Source organism: Mandrillus leucophaeus, unplaced genomic scaffold, assembly GCF_000951045.1.
Source record: "Mandrillus leucophaeus isolate KB7577 unplaced genomic scaffold, Mleu.le_1.0 Scaffold484, whole genome shotgun sequence".
NCBI classification, from domain to species: Eukaryota; Metazoa; Chordata; class Mammalia; order Primates; family Cercopithecidae; genus Mandrillus; species Mandrillus leucophaeus.
The window spans coordinates 1,667,705-1,686,109 of record NW_012105187.1 but is presented as its reverse complement, the minus strand read 5'-3'; the positions used below and the strand labels follow the sequence as shown (position 1 = coordinate 1,686,109).

Here is an 18,405-nt window from a genome sequence, read left to right as displayed (position 1 = left end):
AGAGTTCAAGTAAATTCATTAAGATTACAGAGTTAATTGGTGAAAGAGCCATGCCTCCTGACTTCATACTTTTTATTTGATTAAGGATGTCGTTAGCGAAATAGTAGTGTCAAGGAACTCAGGATTAATAGATAACTTAAATATTTATTGTCATTCTTAACTGCTGTTGTTTTCAGAAATGAATGAATCAAAGTAAATCTTTCTACACAGAACACAGACACTTCCTTCAGCTTTCTCCCAGTCCTCAATCCAAGAGACCACTTTGCCTTTACATTGTCACTGCAGTTCAGCCAGTTCTCCTCCATATAACAGAGCAGATCCTGGTGGGGAGATCCTCCTGTCAATAGTTGCTGCACGTAGCAAGCCCAGTCCTTGGGCTGTGACTTCCCCTGTGGTTGCGCTGGCTGCAGTTCCCCATGACCTCATGTTTCAGAGGCTCCATGTTTTGCTGTAGCATCGCTCTGCCAGGCCCAAGAACTAACTGTTTACATGGACCTAGCCCCACCACTAGGCAGTGCTGGACATCCCCCCTCAGAGTTTAATCATCCATGTCCTGTTTCAGCTGCTCCACCCAGCTCCTCTGCTGAGACCTGACACTTCTCACTTCCTTGCAACTGCCCACGCATTCCTGGGCCCTTGCATCTGCTCATCTCATGTACAACCAAGATACTCATGAAGCAGAGCAAAGGATTCCTCTCTGCTACACTGGAACAGAAAACTGAGAATTTCAGAAATTAAGAAAAATACATATCAAAGATCAGGTATAAATGCAAAGAAAACAGTATTTGGAAGAGAGTCTCTAAGCCTCACATTCCTCTTCTGTAAAATGGGGATAATAATACTTACAGGAGAATTACTTTAAATGCTAAAGTTATATATGTAAAATGGTCAGCTTAGTGCCTGGAACATAGTAGATTCTCCACAAAGGGTAAAGAATAAGAAAATAAATTTTTTTCTTTTTCCATAGTATTTAAAGTTTGAGCAGCCATACTCAAGGTAAATGAAACCATATGTTCACACAAAAACTTGTACATGAATGTTCATAGCAGCATCGTTCATAGTAACTAGAAAGTGAAAACACCCAAATGTCTATTAACTGATAAATGGATAAACAAAATGTGGCATATCCATACTATGGAATATTATTTAGCCATAAAAAGAAATTAAGTACTGATACGTGCTACAACATGCATGAACCTTGAAAACAGTTGCAAAGTGAAAGAAGTCAGACACAAAAGGCCACAATCGTATGATTCTATTGATAAGAAAGGACGAGAATAGGCAAATTCATAGGGACAGAAAGCAGAAAAGTGGTTACCAGGGGCTGGACGGGTGAGGAGTGACTGCTAATGGGTGTAGGGTTTCTTTTTGAGGTGATGGAAATGTTCTGGAATTGGATAATGGTGATGGTTGCACAACTAAAAACCACTGTATTTTATACTTTAGAAGAGTGAATATTCGGTATGAGAAATGTATCTCAATAAAGTTTTTAGTAAAAAGTTTGTGCAGCAGTAATCATGTCTTAGTTGCTGCGCAATGAGAGGAGGTATGTACGGTGTTTGCAGGAAGTGTACACTTATACTCATCCCGTGGTGCCGCCATCATTTTTTTTCTTCTTTCCAATTCTCTTGATATTAGACTGGTTGAGAGAATTACTTACACCTTGCTCAATCTATGCATGTTTGTCTTTTCTTTCTCATGGAAGATGTTTTCTGTTTTGTGAAAGAAGCAAAGTTATTATTGCTATCCTCCCAGCCATATTTGAAATATTTAATTACTGAAATATGTGCCCTGAGTATGTGTGGATGGATGGACCTGGGCTATTAAGAGATAAAACAATGTGTTTTTTATGTTGGTTTCCGAGACCTCCTGCCAGGCTGGAATATTTTCATGGCATTTCAGCCTAAAAGTTTGTACAGGTTATAAATAGACATTTATCTCTAAAAAGTAGATAGCCAGCTTTTCTTGAAACAATTTGAAAGCCTAGCATTTCTGGGCACACATTCCAGCGCAGCAGCAATCAGCTGGGGCCCACATGTGCCTATTCTCAACAGTCCTTTCAGGCTGTTGGCTCATACACGGCCCATTTCACTTCTTTGTTATCTGTGCTCAGCCTTTGTAGGCATTTGGGTTGGATGAGGAGAAGTTCCCTGAAATTGTTCATTCATTCACTCATGAAACTCATGATAAGTGCTTATTTTATAGTGAACTGTTAAGTACCGAGACAGTCCCTGTCCTCAGGGGAAGAAAGTCGAGTAATGAAGAAAGAAATAGAACCAATTAATTATAATACAGGAGCAACCACAGTGCTGGAAGCACGGCAAGCTGGTGTTGCATAATTACAGAAAGAGGGTGTCCAATCTAACCTTATGTGTTTGGAGGGTGCAGAGGTTCAGGACTCCTGGAGAAAATGTTATTGGATCCTGCTGTGTCTTCTCTTTAGTACCAGTGCTACATTTAACTAGTAACTACATGTCTTCAGGGTACATCCACAAAACAAAGAACTTATCAGAATTGGAAAATCCAATAGGGACGAGAAAACGGGCCATGATGAGTGGGTAAAAAGGGTGGGAAGAAGAATAAATAAGGGACAAAGGAGAACAAAAACAGGAAGAGGGTACTTAGACAAACGAGAAACATATTTGTCTTGTCTCAGATGCTCCCACTGATATTTTCATGGAATTCCAAGGGTTGTGACTCCAAGGAAAATTATGCTGAAAGTAAACCTAAGCAAAGCTTGTAGGGAATGGATGAATCTTCCCATTTTTCTTTTGTTTTTTTGCTGGGACATTTCCATCCTGTCATCCTGAGATGATCATATTGGTCATATTGATTTATATTCTTGACAAGGTAGAGAACTTCCAATTTGACAGTGTTTCCTGGTCATCTACTCTCTGTTGGACAGGTGTGGTGGGGAGCCTGGGGTCGGGGGGTGGGTGTTGAGGGACTGATTAGAAGGCCTAAATAAAAAGGCCAAGCTCTAGTACGCACCATTTGCATGACTTGAGCAAGTCATAACCTCTCATCCTCAGCCTTCTTTTCTATAACGGGGGAAATAAAGATAATGAGTAATTTAGTTAATCATAAGGCTAAAAATGGATTTGTATGTGACATAATGTTGACAAGAAAAATATATCTCAGAATCATGAGTATCAACAATAGCTCAATTATAATATGCTTAATTAAGTTTATTAATTTTATTAAAAGATGATAATGGGCTTTTGAATTGACTGTTAACTGGTCAATCAGCAAATTTTACCATCAGGAAAAATTTAGGTATGCTGTTTAGGGATGAAATTGATTGGTTGCTTGAATTTCTAGAATCAAATATTTATTTTTACATCACACATACCCAGACTTCAGGTGTGTTGTGTCTATGATTGTTTCTGGGATGAAATGAGACATACTGAGGAGGGATGATGAGGCAGTATAAACATTAATTTTGCTGGTGAGGAGGTTTTCATAAGAAGTGAGTTTTTCTGATTTCTTAGTTCATTGTGAAGAATTGCAACTAATTGACTTGGTATGAATAGGATCTAGGAAAAGGCTTTTTGTGGGAGGAATCCCCAGGTCCCCAATCCATATTCATGCCTTAACCATATCCATATCTAGTTTCCAACCACAAGAAGGGTTCCGGATCTTTAGACAGAACTCTACCCGGTAACCAAGAAGCAAGAATCAATTGGCATATTTTGCTGAGTAGCTGAGCATGTCTCTGCCTTTGGCACGTCTGTTGCTGGGGAGGCGTTCCTTGAGACTGGACACAGAGGTGGTGGGACTCGATAATATGACCTCTCTTGAAAATGAATTACAGTAGTTGCTTTCATTAGTGGAATTTTATTTTTAGGTGGAGCTCTTTATTTTCTACACAAATGAGTCTTCTTTGCTGGATGAAAACAAGAAGCATCTGAGAGGGTAGTTCAGTGTTTGAAGTCTTGAATTGGAAAATTTACCTTTGCCAACTCACTAGTCATGGTGAGGATTGTCCAGGTGGTGACTAACTTTGTTGTTCATTCCATTGCCATTCCCTTGAGCCTCTGGGGAAAGTATTTTGTGGGTTCTCAGGCACCAAGGTCAATAGATCAGTCGCTGTCCAGTGTTGCCATCCTGCTGCTCCACCAGTCGCAGACCTCTTCTATAGTGACAGAGGTCTAGACTTTCCGGGGTGTGACAGGGAAGCTGAGGACATTCCCTGAGTCTCAGTACAGATGGAAGTGATCAGAAGTACCATGTCCTGGCTGGGCGCGGCAGCTCATGCCTGTAATCCCAGCACATTGGGAGGTTGAGGAGGGTGGATCACCAGAGGTCAGGAGTTCGAGACCAGCCTGACCAACATGGTGAAACCCCGTCTCTACTAAAAACACAACATTAGCTGGGCATGGTGGCACATGCCTCTAATCCCAGCTACTTGGAAGGCTGAGGCAGGATTATCACTTGAATCCGGGAGGCGGAGGTTGCATTGAGCTGAGATTGTGCCACTGCACTCCAGCCTGGGCAAAAAGAGTGAAACTTCATCTCAAAAATAAAATAAAACAAGGGAGTACTGTGTCCTCAATTTCTGTGTGCCACCTGCTGAGAGATCCAGTCTGCATCTTTAATATGATTCCAGTGGCCCCATGCTTACCAATATGAATTTAGCCCTAACAACCTCAGTAGGACTTGTGGTCAAAATAAATGAGTCAGTTCTAATTATTTCTAGTTGGCGCTGAGTCTCAAGAGGCAAGACTTAGAAATGAAAACTAACTTCTGGAACAAGGAGAAATTTCAGTGTTTTTAGACATTGCCAGATAAATCTCAATATTTTTTTTTCCACAGCCAAGCATCCTGCAAGGATCCTTCCAAGCTGTCTCATCCTGCAGACATGTTGACTTCTTGGCCTGCTCTTTGTGCTCCCTTCCATGTAGTGGTGACAATGCACCTGTTGACCTGGGAGCATCATCAGTTAAGGGGATCCCTACACATGTTGTGATCACACCTCCAATACGTGTTTCCCTTAGTCCCAATTCGCTTTTGAATTCAAGACTCATGGGCCTTTACTAACTTGCACAGCTGGAGAAGAGGAAGAAGGGGAAATAGGAACTAAAAGCAGAATCAGAGGGAAAGCAGACGGGCAGCACTAGGGTGAGAGGTGGCCAGTGTGGATGTGGCACCTGTTTCTACCAGCGCTCCCTTTTCAAGTATTAGCTCCAAAGAAAGCAAGCCAGGACTCATGGACAGAGAGGAAGCCAACTGTGAGCACTGAAGCTGTCTCAGGGCCACAGCTCCCCTAAAAGTGGAAGGGAGAGACCTTGGGGCTGGCCGGTACCAGGGCTCCTTAGAGGTAAAGGAAAGTTATTGTCCCAATGTGACCTTCAAAGAAAATTAAAAACAGCTCAAGAGCTGAGCTCTCCTTGCTGTCTTTTTTGTTGTTGTTGTTTTTCTTTTGAGACAGTCTCGCTTTCTCACCTAGACTGGAGTGCAGTGGCATGATCTCAGCTCACTGCAATTTCTGCCTCCGGGGTTCAAGCAGTTTTCCTGCCTCAGCTTCCCAAGTAGCTGGGACTACAGGCACGCACCACCACGCCTGGCTAATTTTTGTATTTTTAGTAGAGACAGGGTTTCACCATGTTGGCTGGGCTGGCCTTGAACTCCTGACCTCAGATGATCCACCTCAGCCTCCCAAAGTGCTGGGATTACAGGCGTGAGCCACTGCACCCAGCCTCTCCTTGCTGTCTTATCCTGAGTCAGAGAGACCCAGGGAAGAGAGAGTGAGTGGAGGTGTTGATTTAGGTGTGAATCCACTCTAGTAGGAGAATGGAGGCAGACTGAGCTGTGTGAGCCTCCCGGAAACATGGTCACCCAGCCAGCCCATGTTTGTATTTTTCCAGTTTGATTACTAACTGTCAATTACTTGCAGATCACCTCTCCAGATGTCCAGCTGTCCTTGCACATTATTTGTTTTCTTCAAGTAATCTGTTAGTGATGTCTGCAATTTTTCCGGGTGCCTTTTCTGGTCTGATTGGGAGGAGGATGACAGATTCGAGGCAGTACTCATTTTCCACAGGAACCGCAAGGAGCCTTCAGACTGAGAGAGGGGCCACTGTGCCTCACCTCCTCCTGAGGGGCCTCACACATTCTGGGTTCTCAGCTTCCTAGCTTCATGGAAAAATCCACCTCAGCCGCAGAGGTTTTTGTGTCTAGCTGCTTGTGGAGTGCTGCAGCAGGACAAGCACCGCGCTGTTGTTGCCTTGTGCTACAGGGCTCTGAAAATAGAACCGTTAGCACCAGCCTCGGGTTTCCTCCAGAGAGCTTGCATCTGAGCCTTTGGTATCTCTCTCTGTCCAACCCTCTGAATAGCCCAGGGCCTGTAATGCTTTCATTATTATGCATTCAAATGGAAACATACTTTTGTCAGAGCGATTACAAGGCAGCAGTTAGGAGTGTCTGCCTGGATTTCTTCGTTTTTGCCTTTTTTTGACGGTGGGGAGGAGGAGCAGGGAAACTCAGTCTTCAGTGGGGCTGCGAGGCTTCCTCGGTGGGCTGGTGTGGCCAGGGCCTCTTCCTCCTCTGGGAATGAGTGTAGGAGAGATTGGCCCTGCACTTCAAAGACCAGGATGGATGCACCTGTCTCCAACCACAACTGGAGGACATGTTCATTTCCTCAGAAGCCTGAGAACAAAGAGAATCTTAATTCAGGGAAGTAAGAGTACAGACAATTTTTTAACTCAGTAAAGAGAATATTTGAAATCTGTGCATCTGTTTTTAATTAGACATCTTTACCTCTGCATACTTCTAAGGCAGCTAATTTCTAAGGATGTTCATCAGGAGTGGATGCTTGGGCAGGTTTTGGAGTTGTTTAATCTGTACACCAGGAAAATGCATTTTGTACAATAAGACTAACTCTGTCAAAAGGATTAGGAAATGGGAATGCATTGATGTAGAGAAGGCAAAGAGAATTTAAGAAGTCCTGTGTAATGAAGAAACAACAACCAGGGAAAGAAGTAGATGATGTATAAATTACCTAGACTATTTCTTTAAGAGATGGGGTCTCGCTATGTTGCCCAGGCTGGAGTGCAGTGACTATTCACAGGCACAGTTGTACTCACTGCAGCCTGGAGCTCCTGGGCTCAAGTGATCCTCCTACCTCAGCCTCTCAGGTAGCTAGGACTAAAGGTGTGTGCTACTGCACCTGGCAAATTCTCCTACACCATTTATAAATAATTTAAGAATAATGTAGAATTCTCATAACTTTTGGCTAACACTGTGATGAGGAATTTTTGTTTTGTTTAGTTTTAACTTACTCCTCTTCATAATGTTTTGAGTGAAGAATAAGGTGCTTTATGGTAAATTCCGAGTTTCAGGAATTGCTCTCTGCATGCTTCCTGTTACAAGACCAGTGGTAGGACTCTCATTGTGCTCTTCATGGCCACCTGTTACCCTGGATGTTGGTAGCTTGTGACCATGAGTCAAAATGGACGTGACTTTTGCTGACTTTGCACTTTTTGGCACAATCACAAACTCGGTGGAGCCTGTGGCCTTCTTCCACGTTGCTTTCTGGGCCACTTTCCCACCTCTGTGAGTTGCTAAGGGCTCCTCCTACCCCATCTTGGTCCTAAGGTGCTCACCTCGCATCCCTCAAAACTGTCAGCTTCACACATCACCTCTCTCCCTCTTCAGGCCATCGAATATCCAGGTGGACCTGTGGGTCTTTCTCCCTCCTAGACCTTGCCGTGAAGAGAGGAGCTGGTTCTCATCTAATTTCAAGAAGACACTTGAAAGTAGATCAAGTTGGCCATTGGTGTCATCTCTAGTTATTGGATAATGTTTTTAATTAGCCTAGTTTTAGTTTAAGTATCTATTTTACAACATAATATTTTCAAATACTAGTTATGTACCTCTATGTCCCATTTTTCTATACCCTATGACTTAAGTTACATAGTTTTAAGTTACTTGGTATTTTACAGAAATGTATTCCCTATCTAAATAGAGTTCCACCATGCATTGCTTAACAATGTATTTTTCTCTCTTGAACATTTCTGAACATTACCTCTCTTAAATGTTATTTTTTTAGGAGATAAAGAAATTTGAATATATTTAGAGGCAATTTAAAATCAAGTAAAAACTATAATGGTTCATTTTAATGAAAAGCACTGTTTTTTATGTGTATGCTTTATTTATTTATTATATTTATAGAGACAGAGTCTCACTCTATCACCCAGGCTGGAGTGCAGTGGACCGAACTCGGCTCACTGCAACCTCCACCTCCCAGGTTCAAGCGATTCTCCTGCCTCAGCCTCCTGAGTAGCTGGGACTAATAGGCACGTGCCACCATACCCAGCTAATTTTTTGGTTTTCTTTAGTAGGGATGGGTTTCACCATGTAGATCAGGCTGGTCTCAAACTCCTGACCTCAAATGATCTGCCCACCTTGGCCTCCCAAAGTGCTGCAATTACGGGCATGAACCACTGCACTCGCCCTTTATTTATATTTTCTTTCAATTTATTTTAAATCATCCTACAAACCACAGTGGAAGTAATGATGCAATAAAAACTAAATTATTTCATGTGTACCTCTGATCATTTTTCAAACCTGTATTACATGTATATATATTTTTGGTGAAACTTTATTTATTTTTAAATTTCCAATTTCATTTTAGATACAGGGAGTATATGTGCGTGTTTGTTACATGGGAATGTTACATAATACCCTTATCATACACTAAATTTCTATACTTTCTGTTCTGTGCCGCTGGGCTCCCTGTGTCATTTATCCCTGTGTCATTACCACGCAGTTTTAATTGTAGTGGCTTGTTTTTTTAGTATCTGCTTGAATTTTATTCTGTGTGGTTATTAAAAACCAGGAATAGGTGTGGAATTTTGTTAAAGACTTTTTACACATTTACAGAGATAATCATGATTTTTCTCCAGGTCCATTAACATAGTGAATTATGTCAATGAAATTCCTTCATATTAAACATTCTTAGACCATGCTATATTTTCTTAATAAGATGTTGGACTCTGTTTGCTAATACTTTATTTAAGATTTTTGCAGCATATGCATTAAAGGATATTGGCCTATAGTTTTGTGTGTGTGTGTAAATCTTCATAAGGTTTAGACATCAATATTATACTTGCAATATTAGAAGAACTTAGAATTTTCATTTTTTTCCCTACACTCTGGATAACAAGCTGTAGAGCATTGGAAGTATCTATTGTAGGATTTGGTAGAATTCCCTTGTAAAAACACATGAGCCTAGTTGGTTTTTTTTTCCTCCTTACTGTCTTCATGGAAGTTATTCATTTAAGCTTTATATCTCTTCAGGAGTTAATTTTGCTAACATACATTTTTTAAGAAAATCTTCTATTATATTTAGTTTTCAAAGTTATTTATCATCGAGTTGTACAAAGTAGTTGATTACACATTTTTAAAATTTTTCTTTCAAATCAATCATATTGTTTCCCATCCTTACCATTTCTTACTGTTTTATATTTGTCTTAGGTAGATTAACTAGGGCTTGTCTTTTATTGATTTTTCTCAAAGAAGCAGCATTTTAGTTTGTTTCTACTCTTTTCCTGTTTTATATCTCACAACTTTCTACCCTTATGTTTATTAATTTCTTTATATATGTTTACTTTGTTGCTTTTCTCCTAGCTTTTTGAGTAGAAATTTAACGCATTTATTTTTATTTATTTAAGCATATAAAACTGAATTTTTCTCTAATTACTGCTTTAATTGTATCCCAAAATTCTGGTATGTAGTGTTTTCACTATTAATTTTTGGAAGTTCTGAAATTGTCTTGTATTTATTTTTTAAAAAAGGACTTTGTAAGAGAGTTTTTAGTGGATTTAGGGGGTTTTATTTTATTATCAACTTCTATGTATATGTCATTTAGATCAGAGAATGTTGTTTATATAATTTCAATTTTATGGAGGCTTTCTTTGGGATGTAATTGTTGGTCAGTACTAGTAGATGTTCCATGTGCACTTGAGAAGTCTCTATTAGTGCGTTGTATAGATCCTATATATACTTACTTTTTCCCCATTTGTACCATCTTTAACTGAAAGTGGTATGTTAGTATCTCTTATTGTTATTTCTGTTTTTCTTTACAGTTTCTATACTTTCTACTATATTAGGGGTCAGCAAATTATAGCCTACAGACCAGCTGCCTGTTTTTATAAATAAAGTTTTGTTGGAACACAGTAATGCTCATTCATTTACATATTGTTTATGGCTGATGTATCACTACAATGGCAGAGTTAAGTAGTAGTTGCAGATAGTATATAGCCTGTAAACCTAAAATGTTTACCATCTATTTCTTGAAAGAAAGTTTGCCAACTCTTGTAATATATGAAAGTGCATAGAAATTCACACTTGGTATATTTTGATGTGAATGGCCTCCTTTAGTATTATAAAGTCTCTTTCTTTGTCATCTTAATGCTCTTTGTCCTGAATTCTACCTTGTTTGTTGTCAGGATTACAACTCCTGCTTTTTTCTCTTTTTCTGTTTTTCATTTCATTATCTCTTCATTTATAGGTGTTCTGAATAACTGTTTTACATGTGTTGGGTTTTGCTTTGTGATACAATTTGAAAATACTTTTTTAATAAATGAGTTAAGCCCCTTTACAAGCGAATTCATTTGTTAAACTTTCAAGATAGAACAGGCACAAGTTTTGTATACATTATTTAAAGACTTTTGAAAATGCTCTATTTTGTAAATGTGATGATAAAGTTAATCCAAAATAGATAATGGAAGATACCTTAATTTTTGAGTTTTATATTGAGAATTATTATTGTAGCTTCACGATGATTAAAGCAGCACTGACTAGATATTTTGTTGTGGTCAGAAATTGACTTGAAATGAAGATAAAGCAGAATTATTGCTCAAATTGAGGGTCATTGTTAGTGAAGTTAAAAAGTGGAGTTTACATCCCGGGTAACTGAAAATTAAAACATATAGAAAAATTTCCAAGAAGATTCATTAATTGACCCTCAGTTAATTCATTTTATCCTTGGTGTTTTCATGTGCTCATTTATTAATGCAACTATTTACACGTTCTTCAATTGGCTGGGCCCTGTTTAAGGATCTAATGACACAAAGATGATTTTAAGCAGTGTCTCTCACTTTAGAAATTTATTGCCTAGTTTGGACTATGAGGGAGTTACTTTCACATATACAATTTTTTTTTCCAGGAGTAGCCATTCTTCTTTCAGTTAGTTTGGTGTCTTTGGGATTTCCCTCTCTTTCTGTGGATGACATAGTTAAACTATATTGTGCTTTCTCTCATGCAGGGCAGCCACTGATCACAATGTGGATAATACAACAGAAATACTCAGGGAGTGGTTGAAAAATGTACAGAGACTCTATCACTATGTCGAGTGGAGGCCTATGGATGAACCGGAGTGAGTAGCAAGAGCAAAATTTGTAAACTCATTATTTACCCTTCCTCTTTAACTAGCTCTCTAGGGCTTCCAGGTTTGGAGGCACATGTGCTTTTCATTGTCTTTCATTTCTGCACCTATGTGAGTTCTGAATATCTGCGATTTCTCCCTTTTAGAGATCTTCACAGTACTCTCTTCCTGTTTACTCCCACAGCTGCCAGTCAAGTTCAGGTTTTCATTACTTCATAAATAAATTGACATGACAGTGTATATTTTTAAATATTGATATTATTTATTCATATTTTAAACATAAACTTTTATATTTGAAGCATCATAGTGAAAATGTGTATACTTTCTACATATACCTTGCTTTTTTCAACTTATATCTTGGTAATCATTCTATAGCAATAGTTAAGGAGCTAATTTTCTTTTTTTCTTTTTTCTGCATAATCATTGTTGTGTGTGCATTTACCATAATTATTTAATCGATCCCCTACTGATGCTCATTTAGGTTATTTCCTATCTTAACCATAGAAATTCCTTCTTTCTTTCTTTTCCTTCTTTTCTCTTCTTTCCTTCCTTCCTTCTTTCTTCTTTCTTTCTTTCTCTCTCTCTCTCTCTCTCTCTTTCTTTCTTTCTTTCTTTCTCTCTGTCTCTCTTTCTTTATTTCTTGACAGGGTCTCACTCTATCACCCTAGCTGGAATGCAGTGGCATGATCGTAGCTCCACTGTAACCTCGTACTCCTGGGCTCAGGCAGTACTCCTCAGTCAGCCTCTTGGGTAGCTAGGACCACAACCATGCACCACTGTGCCTGGCTAATTTTATTTTTATTTTTTGTAGAGACATGATCTCACTATGTTGTCCAGGCTGTTCTTGAACTCCTGGCCTCAAGCGATCCTCCCACCTTGGCCTTCCAAAGTGCTGGGATTACAGGTGTCAGCCATTGTGCTTGGTTACCATAGCAATTTCTTTTTCTTTTTCTTTCTTTTTTTTAGATGGAGTCTCGCTCTGTCACCCAGGATGGAGTGCAGAGTCGCGATCTTGGCTCATTGCAACCTCCGCCTCCTGGGTTCAAACGATTCTCCTGCCTCAGCCTCCTGAGTAGCTGGGACTACAGGTGTGCGCCACCACGCCTGGCTAATTTTTTGTATTTTGAGTAGAGAGGGGTTTTCACCATGTTAGCCAGGATGGTGTCGATCTCCTGACCCCGTGATCTGCCTGCCTTGACCTCCCAAAGTGCTGGGATTACAGGCGTGAGCCACCGTACCTGGCCACCATAGCAATTTCTTAATTGCTTCTATCTCCAAGTCATCCTACGTACCATACAGTCAAATCAATCTACCTCAGATACAAATGAAATGGTTTCATTTCTTTACTAAAAATACTTTACTTACTCTTTAGGACCTGAACAAAGTTCAAACACCTAAGACTTATATTTTTAAAATCCATGAATTTAGCACCAAAAGAAAATGTGCTTTATCCAGAATGTTCCTTTTATTTCCAAACCCCACACTGTTGCTTGTGCAGGTCCTGGAAGACCCTTTCCTTCTTTATAACTAACTCTTACCTTAAATCACGCCTACTATAGAAACCTATTCTTAATCATTCAGTTATAAATATCTACCTTTGTCTCAACAATTGTATTGCTTATATTCTATGTCATCCTTTTTGGCACAATGATATACGTAACTAACATGGTTAATTAACTATGCAATTAGTGTATTTTTTTCCTAAATAAATTGTAAGTTCTTTGGCAGGGGCTAGAATATATAAACACTTTACATTCCCCCTATCCCCTCAGAGCCATATTCTTGGCAGGCACTAAATTAATACTGGTTGGATGAACAAATAAGAACAAGAATAAATGTGTTTCAAACTTACTATTATAAATGTTCCCAAAGCTACTACAATTTTACCTTCACCAATTGTAGAAACAGAATGAAGGAGTTGCCTGAATTTCTTCCCCAGATAAATCATTTATTGAAAGTCAAATTTGTGTTATAGTAATAGTAAATGCTATTCCAGAACAAGTTTCTGTTCTTCTAGTCTCTCCATATGTAAGAATTCTTATAAATATTTATATTATAAAATAAATATATACAATATAATATAATATATACCTATTTATTTCTCAAATTCAAGCAAAATTTAACAGTGAAGTCTGAACACCGTAAAAGATTGTAAACACTCGTTTAGAGTGCCTTATAATGGAGTTTGGCCTAATAAAAATGGCATAGAAATATTTTGTGTCCCTTCTTTGCATCTTGGTAATGTTCTCTGCAGCCAGGTTTTGACTAAATCTATTATATGCCAAGGTCAGTGTGAAAAAATATTAGAGCAGGCATTTTTGGGGGGGAATATATTTAGAAAAATGAGAATTCCATTGATTTTCATTGAAACAATAATTGGGGAAGACATTCCAGAGAATTCCTGTGCTGTATATAGTTTTATTAACCTTGTTTGTAGAGTTACAGTCTCATTGTTCTTGCAGTTTTTTGTTCACTAAAACAAGTGTACTGCCAGTGCAGCTATGAGATCTTGAAGTGGTGGCCAGTTTTGGGTTACTGCAACAGTATCAATGTCCGTGCCAGTTGGGTGCCTTCAGAAGGATTTTGGAGTGTGCTCCAACCCACTTGCCTGTGTGGCCATGGAGGAGTCTTGGCCTGGCTGTTTTGTGAATCTTGATAGAGATTCCATGACCTCACTTTATCTAAGACAGATCAATGTGTTAGACTGTGTGGAATCATTTGTGGAGACACCAGCAAGTAAATTAAACCTTTGTTTTTCCTGGGAAACTCATGTTTTACACTGCATACTCTCTAAATTTATTTGATGTTGGGATGTATAAAAATTGTCTAGGAACATGAGCTTTTTGCTTGGATTCAAATCTTGATTGTGCCCCATTGTGTAACATTGGATGAATGACTTAACTGCTCTACCCCAATATCCTCACCTATGAAATGCGGAGAACAGTAGTACTCACCTCAAAGGGCTCTCATGAGAACCCATTGAAATATTTCATGTAAAGATTGTTGTTTACAGTGAGCAGTGAGTTACTTGATTCTCATTGCTCCAGTTTCCTCATCTGTAATATAGGGATGATTGTAATAATAGTATCTACTTCCTGTGGTTGATAGAAGATTGAATGAATACATATAAACATTTAGGACAGAGCCTGGTACATGTAGGTACTCAATAATGATGAGCTATCATTATTATTTTAGGTCTTACCCTGATGAAATTGGACCAAAGCACTGGCCAAGCTCCCGGTTTGCCCATGTGATGAAACTACGACAGGCAGCCCTTCGAACTGCGAGGGAAAAATGGTCAGACTACATTCTGGTAAAAACAGATGTTTGATTTCTTGACAGCTGTCATCTTGAATGTATCCAAATCAGTCATCCAAAAACTAGAACCATGGAAGCAATCAAAACAACTTTTGGCTTAGGCAGTGCCTCCCCGACTTTTTAAGAAAGGAACAAGGAAATTTTTGGTAGTTTAATATTGGGCTACCTGGACTTCATCTTCAGGCCCACATGCATTTTCGAGGGTAGGCGAAGAAGCGCCTGAATTTTTTGGTCTCTGTCATGCAACAGGCATAAGAACTCTGCATATTTCTAGTTCATGGGAAATGCTGTAGGTAAAACAATGTAAGTTGTTCTTATAAGTTTTTGGAAGAATTTGGGGATATGAAAAGTAATTATCTAAAAAAATAATTGAGCCGAACAGCTCTGAAACAGTTCCCTTTTGCTCCTGAATGATCTGGGGAGTAGCATCTGTTACTTGGCTTCCTGGTTGCTCCCAGTGATGCTCTCTTTGAGAACTTATGTCCATCCCCAGTCCCTCCACCACAGTGAAAATCTGCCCAATAATGTGTCATGCACACTTGTGACACAAATCCTTTCATGGAAGTTTTCAAATTGTACTGACAATATTTAACGTTGTGTAGCTGTTTAAATGCCATTGAAGTGTACAAATGCTAAATCACAAAATTTTGGGTAAACAGATGGACTATCATAAAAATGAAGACTTCTGATTTTTTTATTGTGATAAAACCTACAAAATGTAAAATCTGTCAGTTTATCCCTTTTTCAGTGTACAGTTCAGTATGATTATTTCTTTTATATGTTAGAATCTGTTGTTATACTGTCTCTGTAAATAAATCACCGTTAACATGGACTTCTAAGAATAGGAAATAGTTTCACTGGTTAGCATGGGTTGATATAATGTACTTAAACAAAAATTCTACTTATAACATTAAACTACATTGATAGATCTGTTTTGAGCTACTTTGGCATTACTATAGAAAAACTAAGTAGGTATGCCCATCTGTACCTAGACTGGGCAGTCAATAAGTGTTTTTGAATAAACCTTTAATGGCTTGGGAACCATTAATATCTTGTGCCTAAAACACTAGCCAAAGTGTAGGATGGGTCCTGGTTGAGGCTGTGCCCAGTGTAGCAGCACCGATTTATTGTTTAGTGCCTTATGCAGAGCCCAACGTAGGAAAGTTAAACTAAATGTATTTTGACTGAATGAAAGTCACCTAGCTGCAATGGGTTTCAATAAGGAGGACATAGATAACTAGTTCCATATGTCATGAGCAAGTTTCTGGGATCCTTCAGAAGGGTTGGGTTATTCTCAAACTCATTACTGAAAAGTACCTTTTCACCTAACATTATCCTTTTCTTTTCCTAGTTCATAGATGTTGACAATTTCCTGACTAATCCACAGACCCTCAATCTACTGATTGCAGAAAACAAAACTATTGTGGCCCCCATGCTGGAGTCTCGGGGCCTGTATTCTAATTTCTGGTGCGGAATCACCCCTAAGGCAAGTCTTTTGCTTAAATGAATTAAGGCTACTAGTTTTAACAAGGCAATACCGGGTCAATGTAGTCCCATTCACCTTTCTCCTGTTTACTCCCTTGAAACATGCATGTCATTGTGTTCCCAGAGCAAGTATGTTTCAGGAAGGGCAGTAAATCTAGGTCCAATGCTACCACCCAGTTGAGCCCTTCTGTATTAATTAATTATTGAAGAAAATAGTCTAAAGAGCTTAGCCTTAGAAACTTCAAATTAGCCAATAAAGCATGCTGGAATTTGTACTTTCCCCCCACCCAATTCAGGAATTACTATTTTTAATTAATTCTTTTTGCCATTACAAAACTAACATAAGAACACTATAGAAAAACTTAGAAATTAAAAAAAGTTTAAAAGAAAACCAACAAAACATGTTAAATCCCCATCACTGTGACAACATCATAGATAGAAATTTGCACGTTTTTAATAACTGTATTATCATCAAGTGGCTATATTCCAATTTACTTAACCTTTATCTTGGTTTGAAAAACATTTAAATTATTCACAACTTTTAACTATCATGACCATCATGATTAATATAATTTTTCAGCATTTAAGATTATATCCTTAGGATAGCTTTTCAGAAGTGGAATTACCGAGACAAAGACTATAAATATTTCAATGACCTTTGATGTATGTTGCCAAATTTATTTCCAAAGAGTTCTAATAATGAAAACTACCATATTAGGTTATTTTTATGAAATTCAAGTTAAAAAAGGTTTGAATTTTTATTATTTCTTTTTTTCATAGTAAAATCTTCAAGGTCTAGAGGTCTGTTTTAGTGAATGCTCATGGCTGGTTGTATTTTTTATTCTTTAATTAAAGAATTAGAGAGATAAATTCAACTGATTAATATAATATATATCAATGTAGGATAAAAATGTGCTAAGCAAAATAAGGTATATTGGCCAGGAGCAGTGGCTCACGCCTGTAATCTCAACACTTTGGGAAGCTAAGGAGGCACAATTACTTGAGCCCAGGAATTCGAGACCAACATGGGCAACATGGCGAAACCTCGTCTCTACAACAAATGAAAAAATTAACCAGGTGTGGTGTTGTGCACACCTGTAGTTCTAGCTATTCGGGAGGCTGAGCAGGGAGGATTGCTTGAGCCCAAGAAGTTGAGGTTGCAGTGAGCTATGATCACACCACTGCATTCCAGCCTAAGCGACTGAGACCCTGTCTCAAAAAAACGGAGAGTATGTTCAATGTATTCTCATGGCCAAAGGGCTAAAGTTTGAGTCTCCCCTTTATATTTGGTTTTATTTTGGATGAGAAATAAGGCCAGTAGTGTGCTGATAAATGTTTAATAACTGGCTTTTTGTGGGAAAAACCGTAGTTGATAGCATTTGCCAATTTTTATGGTTTAAATGCTCCCACCATGCAAACAACTTAAATGTTGTTAAGCTAAGGGAAAGGTTAAGTAAACTGCAGTATCGCCACTTGATGATATAGCTATTAAAAATATGCAAAACTGCCACCTGAGGTGTCATTAGAGTGTTGGGGATTAACGCGATTTTTGTTTTTATGGATTCCAAGCTATCAACATGTCAACTGGTTTGCAAAATTTCTGAAAATTTAACAATATGTGGTCTGGTATACCACTGGATGAAACATTCCTCTTTTGTTGTAGTTATTTTTTCTAGTTGTAAGAGATTTTGAATGTGTGCTATTTTCTATGTCTCTTTTGGGAAGGTAATATGTTCATATTTCTAAAGGCCATTCACTTCCTCACTTCCTTGGGAGAAAACATTATATTGGTTTAAATTCATACACTTTCAGTGTTTCACATGGCAGAGTCACTTGAGGGTTGCTTTTAATGAGTTGTGCTTTGACACTAGCAACAAGGGTGGGTTATCCTAGTGGCCACAGCCTACAAATTTGTATTATCTCCTTATTTGCTTTCAGGCTTAAAAGCAAATAGGAGAAATGTGCTCACTTATTTTGTACAGTAAAATTAAATTCTGAGCAACTTAGGGACAATTATTATTTTCCTCCATTTATTTTTGGCTTTCTACCATCCCAGTTAGTCTCTACTAGAGCAGGATTAGAAAAGGCCAGTGACTTCATAACCTCAAGTAAGGGCCTGGTTCCCAGAGTCTTTAAACGCATTCAAAATAAAATGACCTTGATGTTGTCTGGCCAGTGAACAGGAATTATTACCAACAAGATTCAATTTATAT

The 18,405-nt window shown here is 38.5% G+C and overlaps 1 protein-coding gene across 1 annotated transcript in view; it reads left to right on the top strand.

Moving 5' to 3' along the window:
* Positions 1-18,405, top strand: part of COLGALT2 (collagen beta(1-O)galactosyltransferase 2) — a 106,623-nt gene that overhangs the window by 48,100 nt on the left and 40,118 nt on the right. Inside the window, exons 2-4 of the mRNA XM_011995366.1 lie at positions 11,270-11,380; positions 14,585-14,702; positions 16,059-16,193. Coding sequence (XP_011850756.1) covers positions 11,367-11,380; positions 14,585-14,702; positions 16,059-16,193 — 267 coding nt within the window. The 5' untranslated portion in view covers positions 11,270-11,366. The remainder of the gene's footprint in view (positions 1-11,269; positions 11,381-14,584; positions 14,703-16,058; positions 16,194-18,405) is intronic.